Here is a 27,901-nt window from a genome sequence, read left to right on the forward strand (position 1 = left end):
CTTCCAGACGTCGAATGCGGACGGTGTTAACGCCTGAGTTGGCATCAATTTCCATGACCCGATCGAGGGCTGCTCGACCTTGTTCGACGTTACGAGAAATTCTACGGACCATGACGGGCAGAGCTCTATCCACAGAGCCACCTTCGCTAACGTTGTAAAAGCTTCGGTCCCCAAAGTAAGGTAAGGGTTGACCCTGTTCGTCGCTCCAACAATTCAAGTTGTTTACCCACAAGGGTGTGGGACCTGGAAAAGCTGGTCGGGGATTGTTGTTTGGGGCTTGACCTACGGGAGGTAGATTGTTGACTTCGGGCTCAAAGTCAGATCCATCCAAGAAGCCTTCTGCTTGATGATCATCCAATGGGATTTGGTGCTCATCATCAGACTCTGCGTCGAGCCATCCTGCGTTGCCTTCATTTGGAAAGTATGGGTCGCCATGATGAAATCCAGCCATGATATCTACGCGAGAAAGAGGATATAAGAATCTTATGAAATTAGACGTACTACTAAGATAATTATAAGATGATCTATATTAATTATGTCAATACTTGTGTAGTGCATACCATTTATATGAAAGTAGAGTAGGATAGGCCTTCGAATAGGTAGCCCTAACTCCAAAACCACAACCAAACAAGGACAGGAGGTGAAGCAAAGGTTACAAATTCTCAGACTATAACACCTAATTTCATACAACCTTGGAGTATCCACTTAACGACTATTGACCTATTTGATAATGACCCTTTTAGTTCTCAGATAATTGATTAAAGTAACCCAAAATACTCTTATAATATTTTAAACCTATGCTCTGTCCTAATGTTCCTATTGTAGTAGTGTTGGTAAGTTTTTAGACTTGTTACCATATCACAACCATTCTAGGGCATATGCTAATCACTCTTCGGACCAGCATAGTTGATCAGGCTATGCCATTCCCAAGACTGACCATACATCCCCGAGCTCACTTGTGATATCTAACAATCGCAATACTTTTGTTCTTGTCATTGTGACACTAATTTTAGTATGAATGCAGACTTGTATACTTAGTTAAATATTTTAGTATTTAAAGTATAGACTCTTGGTCAGAGTGTTTTAATCCCAAATGGGTTTATAGTTAGTATATCTTTTATGGGTTGATATACTCAATTCACTATAAACAATGCTCTGATACCAATCTGTCACACCCCAAAACCGAGAACGGCGGAAACATTCTAGGGCGGAGGACGTCATGTAAAGTATCACAACACAGAATAATAGCAAACAAGCAAACAACATCAACCATTGCATTAAAGATATAATTTTAATACAAGCGTGTTCTGTACAGTTATAGACACCAAAAATATAAATCAAAATAAAGAGATGAGTCCTGAATACACTCCATCTTCTCAAAAGCTGGTCTCGGTACCTGTCTACTGATGACCTGAGAATACAAGTTATTTTGAAAGAGTTTATCAGCATTAAAGCTGGTGAGTTCATAAGTATATAGTGTCGGTGTTTGTATCAAAATGTTTGAACGTGATTTTGAAGTAAGAGTTTGTAACCATTTGTAATAAAAGTATATGAATGTTTGTAAGGTTTGTAAAAGTTTGTAACTCCTAGAAAATCCTATATTTTCTACTAAGAGTAGCCTTATACCAGGGCATAACTGTTTTGTAAGTTCATTTCTTGTAAAAGTGTGTAATTTTCCCAAGTATAACTATCATTATCAAAATATAGTTTGTACATTAATGTTTAAGTGAAAAGATCACTAATTATATGTAAAGGGGTAAATTAGTGTAGTACTGTAGTGTTGTATTATAGGAACTACTGCCGTACTAACTACCTTAAACCGGATTTATATCAAGGTATTATGTGATTAATTGTACCATACTATCGACTATGAAACACAACAATGTAAGTCGTAACAGGTATGACGTTTGGCACCCGCAAACCTGCAGGTCCGGCTGTAGCTAGCAACAAGGTGTAGGATAGTCAATCCAGTATAGATCTATACGCAAACTCACGCTCTCCCTCTAAGAGATTCTGGCTACAACTCGGGCCATGATATTGAAGGCATGCTCCGATACAGTGGATCACATTTATGTAAATGTATTCATGTATATGTAATGTATTGTTTCTGTTCTAGTATCGTTGTATATGTTCTCTTTCTAGTATAGTTGAATATGTACTCCTTCTAGTCTAGTTGTATATGTTCTCCTTCTAGTGTAGTTGAATATGTACTCCTTCTAGTATAGTTGTATATGTTCTCATAGTAATATCATGTATATGTTCTAGTAGTAATAAGTATTGACTCATGAATGAACTGACTCCTTGTATGTTTCTTGGAACTAAAAGTAGTAAGTAGTATAACCCTAAACTATACCTATTATAGTTTATTAGTAATTTGAGGAATGACTGAATGTACTGAACTAAGATATAAATCTTTATGTCTATACATATACACATAATATATAAGTAAGGATTCAACGACACTCGGACAAATAACCGGGTACTTTAGGACCACAACCAAACGAGGAACAGGAAGTAAAGTGGGTTATTTCTCCTAAGTCCTTCAAACCTTATTTATATGACTATATATGTATTAGGCATGGTTTTTAACAATATAAGAGTTTAAAAACATGTAAAATAGTTTGATAACAGTTTAAAGTCATTTGTTTGGTAAAACCGTTTGAAGTATTTAAACTTCCAATAATATGCTAGTTATTAATCACATGTGATTGATCTAATAATTTATCATGAATCAACTTGTATTCTCCCCCATAAAAGCATTTAAAACATTTCAAGGGTTGATTAATCGGGGTATGAACTCACCTGTAGTGAGTGGTTCTGATGACAATGTTGGATTAGTTGCTAGGTGCCAAGTGGTGACTTGAGTACACACACGAATCCTATTTAGCATTGTCACATATATGAATATAATTAGTGTTATGAACAACTAATTAATGAATTGGGACCACCTTAGGGACTAGTAAACACTTATATCGAAGTGTTACAATCATACATGACTGTATGAAGGGTTATAAGGCTATACAAGAAGGTGTATGGCCAAAATACACACTATATGTGTGTGTGCGGCCAGGTGTCCGGCTAGGTGTGCTGCCAACACGTGTGTGCGGCCAGGTGTGCTGCCAGAAGACGTGTGCTGCTAGAAAATATGGTGTTCTTGGTGTTCTTGGTGAAAGATGTTACCTTTTGGATGATACTTGAGAGGATTTTTGAGTCCTTGCTTTGAAGAAGTGTAAGGAATGATCAAAAGACCAAGGATAGTATATATATATATATATATATATATATATATATATATATATATATATATATATATATATATATATATATATATAGGAGGTTAGTGCGGCTGGAGGTGTGTGTGGTTGCCATGTGTGCGGCTGGCTGGCCGCACACACCTGATTTGGTGTGTTTGGCCCGTTTTTCCAATGCTACACTCAATCTAACCCATCCTCCGACACGTATCTCAATTATACTAATCTTTAAGCACTCTTTTAGACCCAAAACCTCATTATAAAATAGCAAAACGAAGCTAATCTTTAATAACAATGAAGAATGAAAGCCAGAAATTTCGGGTTGTCACATCATCCCCTTGTTGGAGGGAATTTCGTCCCGAAATTAGAGTCTAAGCAAATAAAGTATTTACCGAAAACTAAGCGAATAGATGAGGATATTTCAATTTCATTTGATCCTCGCGCTCCCATGTGAATTCCAGTCCCCGCTTGGCGTTCCAGCAAACCTTCACAATCGGGATGCGGCTTTGTTTCGTCTGCTTGACTTCACGGTCCATGACCTCTACAGGTTCTTCCACGAAGTTGAGGCTCTCGTTGATCTCGATCTTATCGAATGGGATTACAAGAGTCTCGTCGGACAGACATTTTTTCAAGTTCGATATGTGGAAGGTAGGATGTACGTTTCTAAGTTCACTCGGTAGGTTGAGTTTGTAACCTACTGGGTCGATTCTTGCGAGAATCTCGAAAGGCCCAATGTACCTTGGATTTAGCTTTCCACGCTTTACGAAGCCTATTAAGCCCTTCCAGGGTGAGACCTTCAATAAAACACGGTCGCCCACCTGGAATTCCAACGGTTTTCTACGTTTATCGGCGTAGCTTTTCTGTCGGTCTCTGGAGGCTTTCAATCGTTCACGAATCTGAACGATCTTATCCGTCGTTTCCCGAATGATTTCCGGGCCTGTGAGAGTACTGTCAGAAACCTGCCCCTTAGCTAACTGGGTGTCACCCACTTCAGCCCAGCACAGAGGGGATCTGCACTTTCCGGCCATAGAGGGCTTCAAATGGAGCAGCCTTGATGCTCGTGTGATAACTGTTATTGTAGGAAAATTCGACAAGAGGTAAATGAGTATCCCAAGCCATTCCAAAGTCAATCACACAGGCTCTCAGCATATCTTCCAGTGTTTGAATGGTCCTCTCACTTTGCCTGTCGGTCTGAGGATGGTAGGCTGTGCTCATGTCTAGCCTTGTTCCTAGAGAATGTTGCAACGATTGCCAGAATCTTGAGGTGAACCTACTATCTCTATCAGAGATAATGGATATAGGAACACCATGCAGTCGCACGATTCCCCTAATGTATGGTCTCGTAAGCTTCACCATCTTATCAGTTTCCTTGATAGCCAGGAAGTGTATAGACTTGGTCAATCTATCGACGATGACCCATATGGTATCAAGTCCACCCGTTGTCTTGGGCAACTTGGTTATGAAATCCATAGTGATCCGCTCCCACTTCTATTCTGGAATCTCTGGTTGTTGCAGTAAACAAGAGGGTTTCTGGTACTCGACCTTAACCTTTGCGCAAGTAAGGCATTTACTTACGAAGGTAGCAATCTCTGCTTTCATGTTAGGCCACCAGTATAACTTCTTAAGATCCAGATACATCTTATCTGAACCTGGGCGGACGGAATATCGAGTGTTGTGTGCCACGGTCATGACCAAGTCTCGAAAACCACTGTGTTTCGGGTTCCAGATCCGGTCCATGAAATATAGGGCTCCGCCACCCTTGGCTTCTAAGTTCTTATCCATTCCTCTGAGGGATTCACTCACCACATGTTCAAGTTTCGCAGCTTCAAGTTGAGCCTCCTGAATTTGTGTAGACAAGTGTGAATGGATCGTCATCGTCAATGATTTGACCCTTCGACCAAAATATTCTTTCCGACTTAGGGCATCTGCTACTACGTTGGCTTTACCCAGATGATAATGAATGTCGCATTCGTAGTCATTGAGTAGCTCGACCCATCGTCGTTGGCGCATATTGAGCTCCTTCTGATCAAATATGTGTTGTAAACTCTTATGGTTAGTAAAAATGGTGCTTTTGGTGCCATACAGGTAGTGCCTCCAGATCTTCAGGGCAAACACAACTGCCGCCAGTTCAAGATCGTGCATGGTGTAGTTGACTTCGTGTGTCTTCATCTGTCTCGAGGCGTAGGCGATGACGTTACCCCATTGCATAAGAACACAACTGAGCCCTTGATTTGACGCATCACAATAGACAACGAAATCTTCTATCCCTTTAGGGAGGGATAGTATTGGTGCGGTGCACAAGGCTCGCTTGAGCGTTTGGAATGCTCTCTCCTGTTTCTCTTCCCAGTCAAAGGCCACGCCCTTCTGGGTCAGTGTTGTAAGAGGTTTCGCAATGCGGGAGAAGTTCTGTATGAATCTGCGGTAGTAGCCAGCGAGACCTAGGAATTGATGAATTTTTGTAGGCGTCTTCGGTGCTGAACAGTTCTCAATGGCCTTAATTTTGGATGGGTCCATGTGGATTCCCTCTTCGCTTACCACATGTCCTAAGAATTCGACTCTTCGGATCCAAAATTCACATTTCGAGAATTTCGCATAGAGCTTCTCTATTCGTAAAGTTCCTAGAACTTGTCGCAGGTGATCGCCATGCTCTTCGTTACTACGGGAGTAGATCAGGATGTCGTCAATAAAGACAATGACGAACTGATCCAAGTAAGGTCGGCATACTCTATTCATCAAATCCATGAAAACTGCGGGCGCATTGGTAAATCCGAATGGCATCACCACGAACTCGTAGTGTTCGTAACAAGTTCGGAAGGCTGTCTTCGGAACATCCTCCTCTAGCACTCGTAACTGGTGATATCCGAATCTCAGATCAATTTTGGAAAAATAATTCGCCCCTTGCAGTTGGTCAAATAAATCGTCGATGCGAGGCAGAGGGTAATGATTTTTGACCGTTAGTTTGTTGAGTTCCCTGTAGTCGATACACATACGGAATGATCTGTCTTTCTTCTTAACGAACAAGACCGGTGCTCCCCAAGGTGAGAAACTCGGTCTTATAAAGCCTTTGCTGAGAAGTTCGTTAAGTTGACCAGATAGTTCCTGCATCTCAGCTGGTGCTAATCAATATGGCGACTTGGCTACTGGGGTAGCTCCTAGAATTAAGTCGATTCTGAACTCGAACTATAGTTGCGGAGGTAATCCTGGTAGCTCTTCTGGAAAGATGTCGGGAAAGTCGCTCACTACTGGAATGTCTTTTATTTCTTTCGTTTCTAGGCTTGTATCGACAATGTGAGCAAGGAATGCACGATATTCCTTACGTAGATATTTATGTGCTTGAATACTTGAGATAATACGAAGACTCGTACAGGGTTTGTCACCGTAGACGACTAGAATTTCGTTAGATGGGAGGTTTAGACGGACTGCTTTCTCGTAGCACGTGATGTCCGCGCGATGAAGACTCAACCAATCCATGCCGATGATAACGTCGAAGCTTTTAATTGAAACCGGCATGAAGTCGATTGGAAATGAATGGTTATCTAGAGTTAGGTTACATCCTAGGTATATGCTCCTGGTGCTTTCAGTTTTCCCATTAGCCATTTCTACCGTGAATTGTTCTTTAAGTGCGCACGGTTGTAGTTTAAGTATGTGAGCAAATTTATGGTTCACGAAGCTTCGCTCCGCTCCACTATTGAACAGAAAGCATGCATAGGAGTTATCGAGAAGGAATGTACCAGTCACCACCGTCGGGTCAGCAACCGCTTCCCCATGGCCTATTGCCAGTACTCTCCCCGCTTGACCGATATTCTTTGCTTTGGGGCAGTCCCTCTTATGGTGGCCCACATCGCCACAACCATAGCAAGCCTGGCTTACGCCCGTACCGGGGACTTGGTTAATCGGCCTCGCCAGAGATTTACAGAAACGGAAAGTGTGTCCTTTCTTGTTGCAGTTAGAGCACTACATTTCACGGCAGGGGCCGTTGTGGTGGAAGTTGCATTTGTTGCACTTAGGCAAACTTCCAGCATACTGCTTCACCAGAGCAGCAACAGCAGTAGAGGTTATCGCAGCATGTACAGCCACAATTTGCTGCTTTTTGGCAGCTCGCTGTTTCTTCTTGTCATCCCAGAACTTCCGCTTAGTGTCAGTGGTTTTGGAGGGTTCCGAGACGGCTAGGGTTGTTGTCGCTGTTGGGGATTGGACTCCATGGTCAATGAGTCGCTGTGCCAGTCGCTTGGCACTGTCGAAGGTAGCAGGGTTGGATGATAGGACATTTCCCTGATACGGAGGCACCAGCCCCTAGATGTACCTCTCGATCTTCTTCCCTTCAGTGGGAACCATATTGGGGCACAGGGCCACCAGTTCGCTGAATATGGCGGTATATGCGACTATGTTGGATCCCTTCATGGTTAGGCCCCACAAATCCTGCTCCAATTTCTAAATCTCGCCCCTCGGGCAATACTCCTCAATCATGAGGTCTTTCATAGCTTCCCAGCCCATGTCGTTGGCTCCGACGAGAGTTAGTGCTTTAACGTGGCCGTTCCACCACGTCAAGGCTTTCTCCTCAAAAGTGCATGCAGCATATTTGACCTTGCTCGTAGCAGGGCATGCACAGATTTCGAAGACCGATTCAGTCTTCTCGAACCATTGCGAGAGGGAAATGACTCCACCAGTCCCTTTGAAGGACTTCGGTTTGCAGTTTGTGAAATCTTTGTAGGAGCACTCTCTGGTGCGCATAGGGATTTCAGCGTGAGTAGATTCAACAGGGGTTCCACCTTGGCTGTTGTCAGTTGAGTGATATTGAGCCATGGCAGTTGCCACTGCCGCAACTACTGCAGCATTCAGAGCCGCAGTATCGATGACCGGAGGAGGAGGTGGTGGTGGGGGTGGAGGATTACGTCTTGTTGACTTGCGAGGAGGCATCTTTCAGCTATAAGTTTATAAAGACAAATACAATTGTAAGAATCAATTGTAAGCAGGGTGAGAGTGACACATGGACTAAATAGCCATAGTCCAACAGTTGAATGAGCGTACAAATTGAGATCACAATAGGGAAGAATAGTAGGAAAAACACAAGTGTAAAGATTTTCCCACGGAATAGATAGCTGTCAATATTACTGGTATTATTGATGTAATAAGTTCAGGGAAAATCGACCTAGCAGTAGGTCTTACATCATACCATACGGAAAAGTTTGACAGTTTCTAGATTCCTAATTAGAGTACTGAAAGTTAGGAATATTTTACATACAAGTGCTACTTAAAGCCCAGATACTAAAGGCTACTCCTTAATCAAAAGACAAAGATGTATTAGACATCTTCTAACGATGACGAGAATTCCTAGGGCGAATCCTCATATCTGCCAGTCGACGAACCACTTCTCGGAGGTGTCGTTCGTGAGCTCTCTGGCGAACTCGAAGTTCTGCGTCTTTGGTGGTTAATTTCTGTCGCAGTGCGTCATTAGTTCTCCTCATCCCTTTGAGTGTTTCTTCCAGACGTCGAATGCGGACGGTGTTAACACCTGAGTTGGCATCAATTTCCATGACCCGATTGAGGGCTGCTCGACCTTGTTCGACGTTACGAGAAATTCTACGGACCATGACGGGCAGAGCTCTATCCGCAGAGCCACCTTCGCTAACGTTGTAAAAGCTTCGGTCCCCAAAGTAAGGTAAGCGTTGACCCTGTTCGTCGCTCCAGCAATTCAAGTTGTTTACCCACAAGGGTGTGGGACCTGGAAAAGCTGGTCGGGGATTGTTGTTTGGGGCTTGACCTACAGGAGGTAGATTGTTGACTTCGGGCTCAGAGTCAGATCCATCCAAGAAGCCTTCTGCTTGATGATCATCCAATGGGATTTGGTGCTCATCATCAGACTCTGCGTCGAGCCATCCTGCGTTGCCTTCATTTGGAAAGTATGGGTCGCCATGATGAAATCTTATGAAATTAGACGTACTACTAAGATAATTATAAGATGATCTATATTAATTATGTCAATACTTGTGTAGTGCATACCAGTTATATGAAAGTAGAGTAGGATAGGCCTTCGAATAGGTAGCCCTAACTCCAAAACCACAACCAAACAAGGACAGGAGGTGAAGCAAAGGTTACAAATTCTCAGACTATAACACCTAATTTCATACAACCTTGGAGTATCCACTTAACGACTATTGACCTATTTGATAATGACCCTTTTAGTTCTCAGATAATTGATTAAAGTAACCCAAAATACTCCTATAGTATTTTAAACCTATGCTCTGTCCTAATGTTCCTATTGTAGTAGTGTTGGTAAGTTTTTAGACTTGTTACCATATCACAACCATTCTAGGGCATATGCTAATCACTCTTCGGACCAGCATAGTTGATCAGGCTATGCCATTCCCAAGACTGACCATACATCCCCGAGCTCACTTGTGATATCTAACAATCGCAATACTTTTGTTCTTGTCATTGTGACACTAATTTTAGTATGAATGCAGACTTGTATACTTAGTTAAATATTTTAGTATTTAAAGTATAGACTCTTGGTCAGAGTGTTTTAATCCCAAATGGGTTTATAGTTAGTATATCTTTTATGGGTTGATATACTCAATTCACTATAAACAATGCTCTGATACCAATCTGTCACACCCCAAAACCGAGAACGGCGGAAACGTTCTAGGGCGGAGGACGTCATGTAAAGTATCACAACACAGAATAATAGCAAACAAGCAAACAACATCAACCATTGCATTAAAGATATAATTTTAATACAAGCGTGTTCTGTACAGTTATAGACACCAAAAATATAAATCAAAATAAAGAGATGAGTCCTGAATGCACTCCATCTTCTCAAAAGCTGGTCTCGGTACCTGTCTACTGATGACCTGAGAATACAAGTTATTTTGAAAGAGTTTATCAGCATTAAAGCTGGTGAGTTCATAAGTATATAGTGTCGGTGTTTGTATCAAAATGTTTGAACGTGATTTTGAAGTAAGAGTTTGTAACCATTTGTAATAAAAGTATATGAATGTTTGTAAGGTTTGTAAAAGTTTGTAACTCCTAGAATATCCTATATTTTCTACTAAGAGTAGCCTTATACCAAGGCATAACTGTTTTGTAAGTTCATTTCTTGTAAAAGTGTGTAATTTTCCCAAGTATAACTATCATTATCAAAATATAGTTTGTACATTAATGTTTAAGTGAAAAGATCACTAATTATATGTAAAGGGGTAAATTAGTGTAGTACTGTAGTGTTGTATTATAGGAACTACTGCCGTACTAACTACCTTAAACCGGATTTATATCAAGGTATTATGTGATTAATTGTACCATACTATCGACTATGAAACACAACAATGTAAGTCGTAACAGGTATGACGTTTGGCACCCGCAAACCTGCAGGTCCGGCTGTAGCTAGCAGCAAGGTGTAGGATAGTCAATCCAGTATAGATCTATACGCAAACTCACGCTCTCCCTCTAAGAGATTCTGGCTACAACTCGGGCCATGATATTGAAGGCATGCTCCGATACAGTGGATCACATTTATGTAAATGTATTCATGTATATGTAATGTATTGTTTCTGTTCTAGTATCGTTGTATATGTTCTCTTTCTAGTATAGTTGAATATGTACTCCTTCTAGTCTAGTTGTATATGTTCTCCTTCTAGTGTAGTTGAATATGTACTCCTTCTAGTATAGTTGTATATGTTCTCATAGTAATATCATGTATATGTTCTAGTAGTAATAAGTATTGACTCATGAATGAACTGACTCCTTGTATGTTTCTTGGAACTAAAAGTAGTAAGTAGTATAACCCTAAACTATACCTATTATAGTTTATTAGTAATTTGAGGAATGACTGAATGTACTGAACTAAGATATAAATCTTTATGTCTATACATATACACATAATATATAAGTAAGGATTCAACGACACTCGGACAAATAACCGGGTACTTTAGGACCACAACCAAACGAGGAACAGGAAGTAAAGTGGGTTATTTCTCCTAAGTCCTTCAAACCTTATTTATATGACTATATATGTATTAGGCATGGTTTTTAACAATATAAGAGTTTAAAAACATGTAAAATAGTTTGATAACAGTTTAAAGTCATTTGTTTGGTAAAACAGTTTGAAGTATTTAAACTTCCAATAATATGCTAGTTATTAATCACATGTGATTCATCTAATAACTTATCATGAATCAACTTGTATTCTCCCCCATAAAAGCATTTAAAACATTTCAAGGGTTGATTAATCGGGGTATGAACTCACCTGTAGTGAGTGGTTCTGATGACAATATTAGATTAGTTGCTAGGTGCCAAGTGGTGACTTGAGTACACACACGAATCCTATTTAGCATATATTGGCACATATATGAATGAATTAGTGTTATGAACAACTAATTAATGAATTGGGACCACCTTAGGGACTAGTAAACACTTATATCGAAGTGTTACAATCATATATGATTGTATGAAGGGTTATAAGGCTATACAAGAAGGTGTATGGCCAAAATACACACTATATGTGTGTGTGCGGCCAGGTGTGCGGCTAGGTGTGCTGCCAGCACGTGTGTGCGGCCATGTGTGCGGCCAGGTGTGCTGCCAAAAAATATGGTGTTCTTGGTGTTCTTGGTGAAAGATGTTACCTTTTGGATGATACTTGAGAGGATTTTTAAGTCCTTGCTTTGAAGAAGTGTAAGGAATGATCAAAAGACCAAGGATAGTATATATGTAGGAGGTGAGTGCGGCTGGAGGTGTGTGTGGTTGGCATGTGTGCGGCTGGCCGGCCGCACACTCTAGTGTGCGGCCACACACACCTGATTTGGTGTGTTTGGCCCATTTTTCCAATGCTACACTCAATCTAACCCATCCTCCGACACGTATCTCAATTATACTAAGCTTTAAGCACTCTTTTAGACCCAAAACCTCATTATAAAATAGCAAAACGAAGCTAATCTTTAATAACAATGAAGAATGAAAGCTAGAAATTTCGGGTTGTCACAAGAACCCCAGGATTTAGGGTTTCATCTGCCAGCTCCTACTCGTCGAGTCCATTTATGGACTCGGCAAGTAGGTCACTAAATATGCGATCCCACCTCGTTGCTACTCGACGAGTATGGCAACCTTAACTCGTCGAGTATGGCTTAAAACTAAAGAAATCCTTAATTAAATCAATACCTGAGAATTAGGACGTTACAGATTAGTATCCAACCGGTCCCAACCCTTATCAAGATTCTTGGGTTTTATATATTTAAGCTCGTTTGACCAATTTTAGAAGCAAAGCACAAAATTTTACAAATTGGTCCATAAAACATATTCAATGCAACGGGTGGATTGGCATTGAATTTATTTGAAGTTTATTAAGTTGAGAGTTCAGCTAAAGACTTGCACAAAAACAAGCACTTGCGGGAGGCAACCCATCATTAGAGTTTGTTTTTCTTTTTCTTTTTAAACTTCTAGTTTATAAGGGTAATGTAGGATTTTAATTTAATGATTCTTTTCCTTTTTATTATTTGGTTTTTGTTTTTGATCTTTTCAGAAGTTAGGGTGAGAATTAATCTAATAATTAAAGCGTGAGGAGATTAAAGTGAGGGGTCGAGTCGTTAACGAGAAGAATTAAAGATTTGAGTGAGACTTTGAGTATGGTGTTTATAAAGGTTAAAAAGGAGTCTCATCACAGAAGAATATAAGGGGATGTATTACCTTAATACCCTCTTTGACCACAAAATCAAAAATTGAAGTAGAAAGAAGAACTTGCATGATCAGCGACAAAAACTCGTCGAGTGCTCTCTTACAACTCGATGAGTCCAAGAGAAAAGTCGCATTTTCTGCCCGGGTCACGATCAAACTCGACGAGTCTTCACTTATAACTCGGTGAGTTGCTTAGTCAACTTCCTTTCAAGTTTTTGATTTGATTCCATTCAAGGCGGGCATTGGCTATATTTTTGAAGTCCATTTCTGAAGTTTTTCAAGAGGTTTTTTCCAATATATTTAGAGCTATCAACCACACAAGACATTTGACAATTGTGACAACACGAAATTTCCATTCTGAACAAACCATATCAAGCCAATAGAAGTTATAACAATTACAGTGAAATTCCAGACTTTGGGTATAAGTTTGAGTATTTCAGGATTTAACACTTAAGGAGATATCAGGAGAGTGGATGCACTAGGTTTTGTGCACCGCTATTATTCCAATACTCTGTGATATTAGAGTTCATTTCGGGAATAAAATATTTTCTGCCAAAAATCCCAGGACTATATATAGAAATCTGAACCATATTCATTCATTAGTTACAATTCCAACTAGAGAAAAGTCAAATTCTATCTCACGGATCGTCGGGTTTTTATCCCAAATCATGAGTACTTCTATCAAGTTGTATTATATAGGTTAGATTATGTTTTATAACATCAAAATTGGATCAAAACCCCAAGATTTGGGAGTTTACCACCCAAGAACACTTGGAGAGTAAACTCCTTTATAAGGGCCAAAGTGTGTCCAATGTCCCTCAAAGCCTTGGAAATGAACCTAGAAGCTACCATTTACATGTTTAGACCACAAAACAATTAAGAATCAAGGCTAGAAGTGAGTTCACGGCTAAGGTAGTTCTTGGGCCGTGAACTCCATTTTTATGTGCCAAAATGCCCTAAAAGTCTTCCTTAAGCCAAGAGGCTAATTTAGACATGTACCCTAAAGTGTTTATAGCCTATAAAACATAAGGAATCACAAGCATAAAGGAGTTTACGGCCAAGACAAGTTCTTGGGCCGTAAACCCCTATAAATGGGACAAATGACACCCTAACTCCTTCCTTAGGCCTAGAACCCAACTTAGATCATATCCTTGAAGTGTTAGGAGTCGGGCATTTCAGCTGACTACCGAGGAAGCACGCGCCGCACCCGATGTGGTGACAGGTATGATTCTTTCCCTCTATTTTATTTTTATGATGTTATGATATTGATATGTGCTCTGTGTGTACATGTATGCATTAGGATCGTTCCATGTGAACGGCATCCCAGTTCAGGTGTTGTTCGACTCGGGTGTCTCCCGATCATTTGTTTCCCTTGCACTTAGCAAGAAGTTTCCTGAGTCTTCGGGTGTCTCCCGATCATTTGTTTCCCTTGCACTTAGATTGCCCTTTAGAGGTAGAAATTGCTGATGACCGATTGGTGCAAGCATCGATGGTGTTTCAGGATTGCGTATTGCGTTTGTTTGAGGAGCGCTACCTGGTAGACTTGGTTCCCATTCCATTGCGTGGGAACAAGGTGATTATAGGCATGGATTGGTTGAGCCCTAATGGGGCGGTGATAGATTGCGTGCAGCAGCTAGTGTGAGTTAGGACACCAGGTGGGGGAGAGTTAGTGATTCATGGCGAGAGGCCACAGTGTGGACCCTCAGTCTGTTCAGCAGCGAGGGCTAGACGATACCTCCAGCAGGGATGCGCAGGTTATGTCGCGTATGTGATGGATACCCGGGAGGCGGGTATGGCGACGGTGAGCGAGGTTCCGGTGGTGCAAGATTTCGCAGATGTTTTTCCAGAGGAGCTTCCTGGGATACCTCCAGAGCGACAGGTGGAGTTCAGGATTGACATCGTTCCTGGTGCGGCTCCGATAGCCAAGGCACCGTATCGGTTGGATCCTCCTGAGATGCAGGAGTTGTCTACACAGCTGCATGAGCTGTTAGACAAGGGATTCATTTGACCGAGCAGTTCACCTTGGGGAGCCCTGATTCTATTCGTGAAAAAGAAGGACGGGTCGCATCGGATGTGTATAGATTACCGGGAGCCGAACAAGGTAACGGTGAAGAACCGTTACCCACTCCCGAGGATTGATGATCTCTTTGACCAGCTTCAGGGAGCGTCTTGGTTTTCCAAGATCGATTTGCGTTCGGGTTATCATCAGATGAGGGTCAGAGAGGAGGATGCGCAAAAGACCGCGTTTCGGACGCGCTATGGCCATTATGAGTTCGTGGTGATGCCGTTTGGGCTCACCAATGCTCCTGCCGTGTTCATGGACCTCATGAACCGCGTATGCAGACCGATGCTGGATCGGTCTGTGATAGTTTTCATTGACGACATCTTGGTTTATTCCAAGACACAGGAGGAGCATGAGGAGCATCTGAGAGAGGTTTTGGAGACCCTAAGGAGGGAGAGCTTGTATGCCAAGTTCTCCAAGTGCGAGTTTTGGTTGCGCGAGGTGAAATTTCTCGGACACCTTGTCAACCAGAACGAGATTCTAGTCGACCCGGCCAAGGTCGAGGCCATGATGAGATGGGAGGTTCCTAAGTCTCCATCCGAGATTCGGAGCTTCCTAGGATTAGCAGGCTACTATCGGAGATTCATTCAGGATTTCTCCAAGATAGTCGTACCCCTGACGTGGCTGACGAAGAAAGTTGTAGTCTTTCGGTGGGGACCCGAGCAGCAGGCTGCGTTTGAGACGCTGAGATAGAGATTGTGCGAGGCACCAATCTTAGCCCTGCCAGAGGGCGTAGAAGATTTTGTGGTTTATTGTGACGCGTCCATTTCAGGGTTGGGCGCGGTACTGATGCAGAGGGGGCATGTCATTGCCTATGCTTCGAGGCAGCTCAAGCCTCACGAGGCGAACTACCCGACGCATGATTTGGAGTTGGGGGCGGTGGTTTTTGCCCTCAAGATTTGGCGGCATTACCTCTACGGGGTTCGATGTACCATCTACACGGACCAGAGTTTGAGGTACCTCATGGATCAGCCGAATCTGAACATGAGGCAGCGTCGGTGGTTGGATGTGGTGAAGGATTATGATTGCGAGATCCTCTACCACCCGGGGGAAGGCCAATATGGTGGCCGATGCGCTTAGCCGCAAGTCGGCGCTGATCAGGGATATTTGCATGAGGATGACCGTAGTGACTCCCCTGTTGGAGCAAATTCGGGAGGCTCAACAGGAGGCTATCAAGGAGGAGCATCGGAAGAGCGAGTGTGTGGTGGGTCAGGTTTCCTCCTTCAATTATGATAGCCGAGGACTATTGACACTACACCGTAGGGTGTGGGTGCCATATCACGGAGGCGTACGCCAGATCTTGATGGAGGAGGCGTATAAATCCTGATTCTCTATTCATCCAGGGGTGACGAAGATGTATAGGGATCTTCGTCTAGATTATTGGTGGCCTTGCATGAAGCGGGATGTGGCTTGGTACGTCGAGCGGTGCTTGACCTGCAGGAAGGTCAAGGCCGAACATCAGAGACCGCATGGCAAGATGCAGCCGTTGGACATCCCGTTGTGGAAATAGGAAGATATCACGATGGATTTTATCATGAAGCTTCCCAGGACCGCGCATGGAGTAGATTCGATTTGGGTCATCGTGGATCGATTGACCAAGAGTGCTCATTTTATTCCGATTCAGGAGAGCATATCGGCCGAGAAATTGGCCGACATCTATATTAGGGAGATTGTGGCGCAGCGCGGGGTGCCAGTATCGGTTATCTCGGACAGGGATGTGCGCTTTACTTCTAGGTTTTGGAAGAGGTTTCATGACGAGTTGGGCACTCGTTTCCATTTAGGAACCGCCTTTCACCCGCAGACAGATGGTCAGAGCGAGCGGACCATCCAGACTCTGGAGGATATGTTGCGGGCATGCGTGCTAGACTTCGGTGGTAGCTGGGATACTTATCTTCCCTTGGCTGAGTTCTCGTACAACAACAGCTACCACGCGAGTATCGACCGCCCTCCATTCGAGATGTTGTACGGGCGGAAGTGCAGGACCCTGATATGCTGGGGAGAGGTTGGTCAGAGGGTCATGGGGAGCATCGAAGTGGTGCTCAAGACTACCGAGAGGATTCAGCAGGTTCGGAGCAGGCTTCAGACCGCGCAGAGTCGGTAGAAAAGTTACGCCGACAAGCGCCGATCCAACCTGGAGTTCCAGGTTGGGGATATGGTTCTCCTGAAGGTGTCGCCTTAGAAGGGCGTCATTCGATTCAAGAAGCGGGGCAAGTTGGGCCCGAGGTATATTGGGTTGTTCAGGGTTGTAGCCCGGGTGGGCAAGGTGGCGTATAGGCTGGATCTGCCAGTCGAGCTCAGCCAGATCCACAGCACTTTCCATGTTTCTCAGCTGTGGAAGTGCCTAGTGGACGATTCAGCGGTAGTGCCGTTAGAGGATATACAGGTTGATGACAACCTGAATTACATTGAGCGTCCAGTCGCAATCCTCGACAGGAAGTCGAAGGATTTGAGGAACAAGCAAGTGGAACTCGTGAAGGTGCAATGGCAGCACCGGAAGGGATCGGAGTGGACTTGGGAGCCGGTGGAAGAGATGATGGAGCATTACCCCGAGCTATTTTTAGAGCAAGCAGCAGACTTCGAGGACGAAGTCTAAAATAAGTGGGGGTGATTTGTAGCACCTGGTTCCTGGTACGTAAATTTCATTTGAGCTCTTTTTCATTTTAATTCTTGGACTCGGCGAGTTGTAGGTCCGACTCGCCGAGTAGAGACGGGACCCAGGACACATTTAAGTTGGCGACTCGGCGAGTCCATATCCTGGACTCGGCGAGTCACCGCTGTTTGAGGAAACCCTAAGTTTTAGGGGTGTGCACCCTATTTAAGCCGCCCCAAGCCAGCCCCCATTCACCCTCAGAGCCCTAACCCTCGTTCAAAGCTTTATTCCTTGAGAGTTTGAAGCATTCTTAGTGTGTTTTGAAGTTTTGGAGAAGGGAGAAGAGTGGATCAAGAAGAGGAAGAGGAGGTCAACCATCTTTGACCAATCTCAGTGTTTTCCTTGAGGTAAAACTTGATTTTCCCCTCTGGTTTCGTGCTTATTGTTCCTTATAACTCCATTTAAGTCCTTCTTGAGCCATTTCCAAGCTTGTGTATGTTTAAGGATTCGTAATAAGCTGAGTAACCTCTAGATCAAGGTGGGATTGAGCTCTAGGAGCTTGGATCTACTGCCTTTATGGACCCATATTGCATGAAAACCCTAGATCTACTCTTTTGGTGCATTTTGAGCCCTAAAACCCTCATTGGTGAATATCTACACGTAAAGTTGGAAAATTTACGTGTTATTCATGCTCTAGGAACCCAGATCTGTGGATAACATAAGCTGGATTCAAGCAGAATCATGTGTGTAGTAGTTGCATGTGGCCGACTCGGTGAGTCGTTCATCTGACTTGGCGAGTCGAGTCGCGAGTCCCCGAGTTTTCCGTTTTCGCGTTTGCTGAGTGGGAGTAGTGAGTCACGGGGTGTGACTCAGTGAGTTGGAAGCCGACATCATCCATGAAGGAACTCGGCGAGTCAATGCCCTGACTCGGCGAGTTCAAGGCAATGTTCTTAGATCAAGAACAGACTCGGCGAATTGTTCATACAACTCGGCGAGCCTCAGCATAAGTGTTCATCGGATGAAGATGAACTCGGCGAGTTGTTCATACAACTCGGCGAGTAAGATGAAGGAATTGAACATCAGTTTAGAAGGAGAACTCGTCGATTCAACGCCTAACTCGACGAGTAGAGACGGGATTCAGGACAATCGATTGGATAGGGACTCGGCGAGTTGGAGAGCCAACTCGGCGAGTCGGGTCAACTGAAAGTTGACTTTGACCTTGACTTATGACATGATCAGGGGTAAAATGGTCATTTTACCCAAAGGACTGTTATCAGTAATTGATTGAGTATGTTGTGGGAATTGCAGCCGGAGGATTTCCGGAGCAGCAGCAGCAGCTGTAGGCAGTCAGTTCCCGATCAGATCAGCAGCTACTTCGAGGTGAGTTACCTTCCAGTAGCGGTGGGTCTACGGCCACAATGTCGGCCCACCAGTAGGAGTTGTATGTTAGATGATTGTCTTTGTGATATAATCTAGGTTTGCTACTACCTGATATATTATATGTTGGCACGATATGTATATGTGATAGTAGTAGAGTTCGGTTGTTAATACCGAAGGGTAGGTCAGACACCCCATATATGTCTGACAGTATTTGATGATATGTTTCTATGCTGGCATGATATGTTATGTGTGATAGTGGTAGTAGGCGGGGAATAGTCCCCAAGTTCGGTCGTTAGGACCGAAGGGTAGATCGGACACCCCAGATATGTCTGATAATATGTTATGTTATGATATATGTGATAGTAGCAGTAGGGGGTGAAATAGTCCCGGAGGATCGGTTGTTAGGACCGATGGGTAGTCAGCACCCCAGAATAGCTTGACACGCGTAGACGGCACCCCAGAATGGCCGTACCGGGTACTCAGGCACCCCAGAATAGCCTGGCAGTATGTATGATTGTATGGTATGTGGTACGATGGGGGAACTCACTAAGCTTTGTGCTTACATTTTTCGGTTGTTGTTTTAGATACCTCTTCAGCTAGGGGAAAGGAGTCGGCGCGGTAGCGGCATATCACACACACTCTTGTTTCCGCAGTTATGAGTTTATTCTGGGATTGATACTCTTATATTTTGGTTGTTTATATGTTGTGGATTTCAAATTTGGTTTTCGATGTGAATTGGTTTAATTAAACAATGTTTTAATTATTAATGTTTTCTAAGTAATGTCTTAAAAATGAAATTTTTGGACGTGAAAATTGGGTCGTTACAATATATATATATATATATATATATATATATATATATATATATATATATATATATATATATATATATATATATATATATCGGGGGCGGGGCGGGTTGGGGATTGTTAAAACCGTCCCCGGCCCCATCCCCAGTTTTAGCATAATGAGGATCCCCGGCCCCGTACCAGGTACCCGTTTTGGCGGGGAATACCCGTCCCCGATTGGAGCGGGTGAATCGGGTTCCCTACCGGGTCGGATGAAATTTCCATCCCAAGCATATATGCCACATAAGCTTACCACGGGTAAGCAATTTGTGACACCGTTTAGCCTAACAAAGCAATCTAGAGAAAACCAACATATCCTTATTGTTGAGAACTTCACACAAAAAAACAAAGACTTAAGACAAAACCGCTAATATCCTTATTGTCTACGGAAGTCGTGGTTATTTTTCGAAAACTCCTAATTATTGGTCATTTTCTTCAAACAACCCCTCCTTTTTTGTCATTTCACAAATTTTCTTTTTTATTTATCATTAATATTAATGTAGATTAAATCTAGATATGGGTAAAAATGTTTGACTAGTTTAAGTTGTATCGGAACTTTATTTTTAACCTTTTTACAAATTTTCTTTTGTATTTATCATTAATATTAATGTAGATTAAATCTAGATATGGGTAAAAATGTTTGACTAGTTTAAGTTGTATCGGAACTTTATTTTTAACCTTTTTATTATCATAAAAAATGAAAAAAAAAATTAACTAACATCAAATTATATTATTAATAATATATTCTAGTTTCGAAATAAAATAGCTTAGGTAAGAGAGACCATCAATTTTTAAAAGCTATTTTTAGTGTTTTAAATATTTAACAAAAAAAAAAAAAACTCAATTGAATTTTTGAGAGTTATTATTTTTAACTACAAAAAAAGGTTAGACTAAACATAAAACTTCTTTTAATAGCACGCTCTCAATTATATCTTACTTTAAGCAAAAAAAAAAAGTCTAATTCTTAACCTTATCTGAACATTTCCGTCGGCTGGTTTTCAACCCCATAGGCCATAGGCTTCGGCCTCCATCCGACATCTTTTGTAACATGTGCCTTCTTCGTCTTCATCCATGTTTCCACAGCTTCCACGCTTTTCTTTTACTTCGTCAAATTACAGTTATGTGGATTTGGCCTAGCACTCTTGAAACTCTTCATCTATATCATCTTCTGCAAATCAAGGTTTTCTTTTACTTAATCAAATCCCGGTATGGCTAACATTGAAGCAGAAAGAAGAATTTGCATGATCAACGACAAAAACTCAGCGAGTGCTCTCTTACAACTCGACGAGTCCAAGAGAAAATACGCATTTCTTGCCTGAGTCACGGTTAAACTCGACGAGTCTTCACTTACAACTCGACGAGTTGCTTAGTCAATTTCCTTTCAAGTTTTTGATTTGATTCCTTTCAAGGCGGGCATTGGTTATATTTTTTAAGTCCATTTTTGAAGTTTTCCAAGAGGTTTTTACCGGTATATTTAGAGTTGTCAACCACATGAGATGTTTGACACCCAAGGCGTCAATGAGTTGTTCCCATATCAAAGTCAACTAAAGATGAAGCTTAACCAGAAGAATATCAACCTTGCAACTTCTATCACAGGGGAGTTTGTTCCAATTCTCTATTTACTTTTATATTCTTTATCATGCATAACGTGAAATGGGGACATTGCATGAATTAAGTGTGGGGTAGGGGTTGGTTACATTAGTCAAATTAGAATCATAGGTTTAATTTTAAAACTTTTGCATAAAAATTGCTATGGTTAATTTAGAAAATTTTGGTAAAAGCAATTAAGATTCCATGCTGGTATTGTGTTTGATGATTATATGTGGACCTAAATGTTTAGTTGAGCCAATATACGTTATAATGCATTTGTGACCCCCTTTATTCTAGTGAAATAATGGGACAAAAATACAACCTCGCTTAGTTTGTGGATCAAAATATGTTTAACATCGTGCACTTGAAATGTATCCAGGAGAGCTTATGTAGTCATTGCACACTACAGTAATGACATTAACTAATAAAGGATGAAGTTAAATTCTCTTGCAGTCTTGCTTAAGCATATGTTTTTCTAGGTTTTTAGTTTTGAATGGAAAAAGTGCGTTGAAAAAAAAAAGTTAAAAAAAGGTTAAAAAAAGAGTTTAAAAACAAAAAAAAGAGTTGAAAAAGAAAAAAAAAGAGTGACGAATTGTTTGAAAAAATCTACAAAGCTATGAAGACAAAAAAGAAATAGTTGAAGAAAGCTGCAAATTATTAAAGATTCACGACAAAAAGTTATCAAGTTATTTATTTTTATTGTATTTTTCTTTTCTAGTTTTTTTTACAATATGTATACTTGGGTTTAACCAAATATTCAAAGAGGTTAAGAAAGTTTTATGGGGACGGATTCGGAGGGATGCATAAAATAAGCGTTGTTCAAAAAAGTGGGCGAGTGTTTATGAGGATTGTTAGTATTTAGAATTAGGGGGTCCTTAGGAAAAATTCTAGACACAAATGCGTGCATTGTGGTCTTGGCATAATGGTTGGGTTCGATTGAGATTCTCGTATATGGTATTAGTGTGCTAAAATTCAGTTTTACTTGGGGACAAGTAAAAGTCAAGTGTGGGGTATTTTGATATGAGCATATTTAGTTATAAAATTCATGCATTATCTTAATAATTTATGTTGTTTTTATATAATTTGATGAACAAAAGGTGCTTAATTAGTTTAGAATTTCATTTTTCAGCAACAATGGCATGTTCGGATGGAAAAGGAATCGGATTTAGCAATTTGAAACTTGGAGATTGGATTTTGAAGAAAGAAGGATATTGCTGGACAGCTTGACCCATCATCAGTGTTTTGGCCATATCTTATGAACCGTAACTCTGATTGACGAGATTCAAAATTTTTTGAAAACTAGACACAATTTCGGACGAGTTTCATGTTTTGAGAAAATGTTGATTCCAAGTGAACTCGACGATTTCGGACGAGTTTCATGTTTTGAGAAAATGTTGATTCCAAGTGAACTCGACGATTTGGGACTTCCAAGTGAACTCGTCGAGTTGAATAGAAGTTTCGCGATTCTTAACGATGACTTGTCGTACACGCGATTTAAATGAAAAACTCGGCGAGTTTTTCCCAAAAGCTCATCGCGTTGCATTGTTTTTAAGAATTTGTATATAGAACTTTATCATTCCGAACCCTAACTAATGTTGGAGGCGTTGGACGATTTTTGGAGGCCAAAAGGGTTCTTAGAGCTGTGGTTTTTGACAATTCAACCTAGAAGTCAATTTTGAACAGATCAAAGGAAAACAAACATTACTTTTATGTTAATCTTTTGTGTGAACCATGTTTGAATCATTAGATTTCGATTTTAGGATGCTATTTGTTGTAGTTACAAGCTAAAGGCTTCATACTTTTGTTTAGACTATATGATCTTATGAATATGGTTTGATTGAGTGGTTTGGATTAATTTGATTTGGTTATTTATCTTGTTAAGCTTGTTAAAATATTCTTGCATGTTAATGATAATTATTTTCTGTTAATAATCAAGTTTATTGAGTTGTATGAACATCTTCTTACACTACAAGAAAAAGACCCTTTTACGACGTGCAAACCACGACACTCATTGATTTATGTTACACAAAAGAGAGTGACATTAAAAAAGTGTCATCTCTTCAAAAAATTTAAGGATTTAGGTCACGCATTATTGCGTGCCCTTAAATTACTGTCATATGTAAAAAAAAAATTAAATACACGGAGGGCACTCTATCTAAAATCTGCGTCCTCTGTGAATGTCGTTTTATATTTTTTTCAAAAAACGCGCATCTCTCTTAGAGGGAAAATGAAATCCCCAAAAATTTTAAACCCTGCTTTCTTCTCCTATGTTCGTTTCGAACTATTCTCTAACATCTCCTCTCCTTCATCTCCGCCCCTCACCCACTTCCACTACCTCCAACCCACACCGACTATTCAAGCCTGCACGACGACTCCACAACAATTTTAAACCCCGATTTAACCCACTCTCTGTCCCCACACAAATCCCATGCACCGTTGCCCCTAACCTTCTCCTTCAAAATGAAAGCAATGCTTGATGATTCTTCCTCTACCGGTGGTCCCACCTCCGAATCACCCGAGACCGAAATTTTCGAGGACCGACTCTCTCGCAGGTATGTCTGCGTTATCGGAGTGGCACGGGGAAGAAAGTCGACCCACGGAAGAGCAAGAAGTCCAGGAAGAAATCCGGTGGGAGTTCAGGATCTAGGGCAAACATATACCTCCCACCAGTGCCTTTGAAGGAGCCAATTTCAGGTTGAGTGAAAGTTGATTTCGGGAAAGTTGTACTTTCAATCTTTTTCTTATTCGGGCATGAGAAGGGTTCGTTGGGGTTAACGGGTTTACAGAACTTGGGAAACACTTGTTTTATGAATAGTTCTCTAGTCTCTAGTTTCTTTTTGAGTTTCTTTCTTTCTAGGGCTATTTTTTAATGATGCAAATGGTTTTCTGTCAAGATATAACAGATCAGTTGGTGTTGGTCATCATTAATGAAATTAGCCCTAAATGTCCCATATAAATGATTGGTTTTGTTCATTTGTATTTCTGCAAGAATAGTTATAGTAACAAACAAACAAGTATAAGATTATTGATTTTCTTTTATGGCTATGACCGATAAGTATGATGACAGGGTGAGATTGCAATGGCATTTGGAGATTTATTAAAGACATTATGGGCTCCTAGGGCAACAGCTGTACAACATTCAAGTCCAAGCTTGCTCATTTTGCTCCTCAATTTAGTGGCTTCAATCAGCAGGATTCTCAAGTTTATTCTCTTCTCTAGAGTTGACACAAGTGATTTTCAGGAAGAAAAGGGTGAAACGGTATGTGATGTTACAAAGGGGAAATGGGTTTATGATGAGAGTTATCCTCTGTACTCTACTTTTACTTGCCCTTTTATAGATGAAGGTTTCAATTATGAGGCCAATGGAATATTGGACAAAGACTATATGAAATGGAGGTGGAAGCCTCACGATTGCTACATTCCAAGGTAATTTTTTTAATGCTTAGTCTTGCAAGCACTTTTCAGATAGAGAGTTATTCTCTGATTACCTTGATTCTAAATATGCATAAAGTTGCAAACACTCATACCCCTAAAAAACCTGAGCTGTTGGGTTTTGATTTTGAATGAATTACGTTGTATATAGGTTCAACGCAACAAACATGCTGGAATTGATCCGAGGAAAAAGGCTAGTGTTTGTGGGTGATTCCATCAATAAGAATCAATGGGAATCCATGCTATGTTTGTTAATGAGTGTTGTTAAAGATCCAAAGAAGGTGTATGAGACACATGGCAAGCATATCACGAAAGAGAAAGGAAACTATTGTTTCAGATTTGTGGTAATGAAGTTTTAGAGTTATATGATCTGGAATATATTCTCATTTACTTAATTGTCTTCTTGTGACAGGATTACAAGTGCACAATTGAATATTTGTGTTGCTTTTTATTTTACATTGTTGTAATCAGTTGTGCTCATGTTTGTTAAATTTTTTTTTAAAAAAAATATTAACTTTACTATTGAAAAGAGCTTTTTAAGCTATGGGATTCATATAAAATGTTTTACAAGAATATACACGCCACTACCAAGTTTTTTTTTAATAATAAAAAATGTTTCTATAATGCATGTATAATTTTAAAACGTTTTTTTAATGTTAGTACTTAGTATATGTATAATTAGGTAAACAAAAAATAAAAACGAAAAATAATTAAGTATCTATGGTGGTTCACATTATGTAAAATTTAAAATAGCTATTTCTCTCATAATATATATATATATATATATATATATATATATATATATATATATATATATATATATATATATATATATAGTTGTTCGTTAAAAAAAATTAAAATAACTTTACTAAAAAAAACTTGAACTATATATTGTGTAGTATATACATTAAAAGACTTGAACTGTTCACTGCTAAACTTTAACTAAAAAATATAAAACAAAACATTTAAAATTATTAAATGTAAATGATAAAATAATAATAAATATTATAATTTATATCTCCTCTCCCTATTCTAATAAAAGAATATGTTTAATCTCATATTGACAAGTGTCATGTAATTAGAACCCTCATTAATGTTATATATCATTTCTCATGCCACTTGTCAACCTATTAATTATTCATTTCAAATTCCAAATTTTAAATTTCTCACTCTAATTTTATTAAACTAGGCGAATGCCCGCGCGTTGCACAGTGGGATAATTATGTAGTTTAATATGGTTATATATGGTTTAATGTATTGTGAATAAGCCATACATAAAACTTGTATGCGATTAAATAGCATATATATTTTTTGATTTACAGATTTTTTTATTATAATAAATAATGAATTTTTTTTTATCGTAATAAATAATGAAATTTTTTTATTATTAATTTAAAATTTTAAATGTAATTTTTATGTACACATTAGTATCTAATGTAATTAGTTAATGATTGATTAGATATGGATTCTTATTTGTGGTCGTTTATTTATGTTGAACCTCATAAAAATACATATTTAACGACTTTTGTTAGTTTTACTATTGAATAGAAAATGGTGTCGTATTTTAAGTAAATATAAAAAATCTCATTCTCAATCTATTTTAAGATAGTGACATATTTTAAGTTAATATAAAAAATCATATTCTAGAGCTAATGAAAAAAAAAACGGAGCCAAAATTTTTAACTATAATAAAGTTGATTCCAATTAAAAAGTGCTCAATCGAAGATAATATCATTCAATAAACATCATAAGATATTACGTTATATTCAAATTACAGACATCATTTTGGTAAGAGTCATTCAAAATATATGAGACTATAGTGCCTAATACAACAACTAATAACCAAATGACCCTAACATATTTTAAATGAAATATAATTATAATATATTATCTATGCAACTAAATTTCTGCACAACATGTGTGATTCGTCTACTATATGATATTCTTCTAATATATTATATTATAGTATAAACATTATATTTGGAAAACCACTTTGAGTTTTATTGTAGTTTATAACATTAAATTTGTGATGGGCTGTATTTGACACACACTTGGGTATTTATATATATATATATATATATATATATATATATATATATATATATATATATATATATATATATATATATATATATATATATTATATATTTAAAACAAATCTTATATAAACATCCAACCTAAATATTCATCTTCAAGTTTTCTTTCTTCGCCACGTAAACAAACTTTTGTTATAAAGCCAAAAATGGAATAAAATACACTTAATTGTATGATCATGATATATTGTATTTTGATTGAGGCTTGTACAAAACATGCATGATCATATATTATTAATTTATTTCTTGTTTTGGGTAATTCGAATAAGATAGCTTCAAATCTCACATATCAAACGGATTACCCATTTACTAAAGTCTAAATCCCAAAAACTCAAACATGTTCTAATACTATATAAATGCATGAGGTTTTAGCAAATTATTATCTCATATGAATTACCATTGATTATGTGTGATTAATTATTAAGAAGGTGAAAAGGTTTAGGGGTTTCAAATGCATGAGGTTTTAACAAATTATTCTCGGGGGTTTCAAATGCATGACAATCAAGGGAAAATGCAAGCTTTATAAGTATGTAAGATTAATAATTGATTCTTCATTTTAAATTTCAAATTTTAAGATTTATTTCTTTAATTATATTAAATTAATAACAATAGATTAAAAATTAAAATAAAATTAATATAAATTATAAATGATATAACTCAACATATTTATTTAAATCAACGATTATAATTTTATATAACTAAAAAAATATCTCTTAAGTAATAATTTATTTAAAATAATTGTGTAATAATTTTGATTTTTTAATACGAAAGTTTAATTAATTTTATAACCGTGGTTATCACGGGTTATAAACTAGTTTATAATAATATATTGTACTCCTCTCGTGCCTTTGCTGGCTTTTAGTTACCAGTACTCTTGCCGTTAAGATCATTTTTTTTCATAAAACATAAAATTTAATTAAATTTAATAAGATATAAAAAGAAATAGAAAGGTTAATTATAAAAAAAGAGAGAAAGAAAAAAAGTAACAGAGA

The 27,901-nt window shown here is 39.3% G+C and overlaps 1 protein-coding gene across 1 annotated transcript; it reads left to right on the forward strand.

Annotated features, from left to right (window-relative positions):
• The first annotated feature begins 24,463 nt into the window (after window positions 1–24,463).
• LOC111918597 (protein trichome birefringence-like 6) lies at window positions 24,464–25,306 on the forward strand. The gene is made up of 3 exons (XM_023914242.1): window positions 24,464–24,810; window positions 24,968–25,160; window positions 25,229–25,306. The coding sequence occupies exons 1-3, from the start codon at window positions 24,464–24,466 to the stop codon at window positions 25,304–25,306; spliced, it is 618 nt and encodes a 205-aa protein (XP_023770010.1).
• Window positions 25,307–27,901: the final 2,595 nt, after the last annotated feature.

This window comes from Lactuca sativa, chromosome 1 (assembly GCF_002870075.4).
Source record: "Lactuca sativa cultivar Salinas chromosome 1, Lsat_Salinas_v11, whole genome shotgun sequence".
NCBI classification, from domain to species: domain Eukaryota; kingdom Viridiplantae; phylum Streptophyta; class Magnoliopsida; order Asterales; family Asteraceae; genus Lactuca; species Lactuca sativa.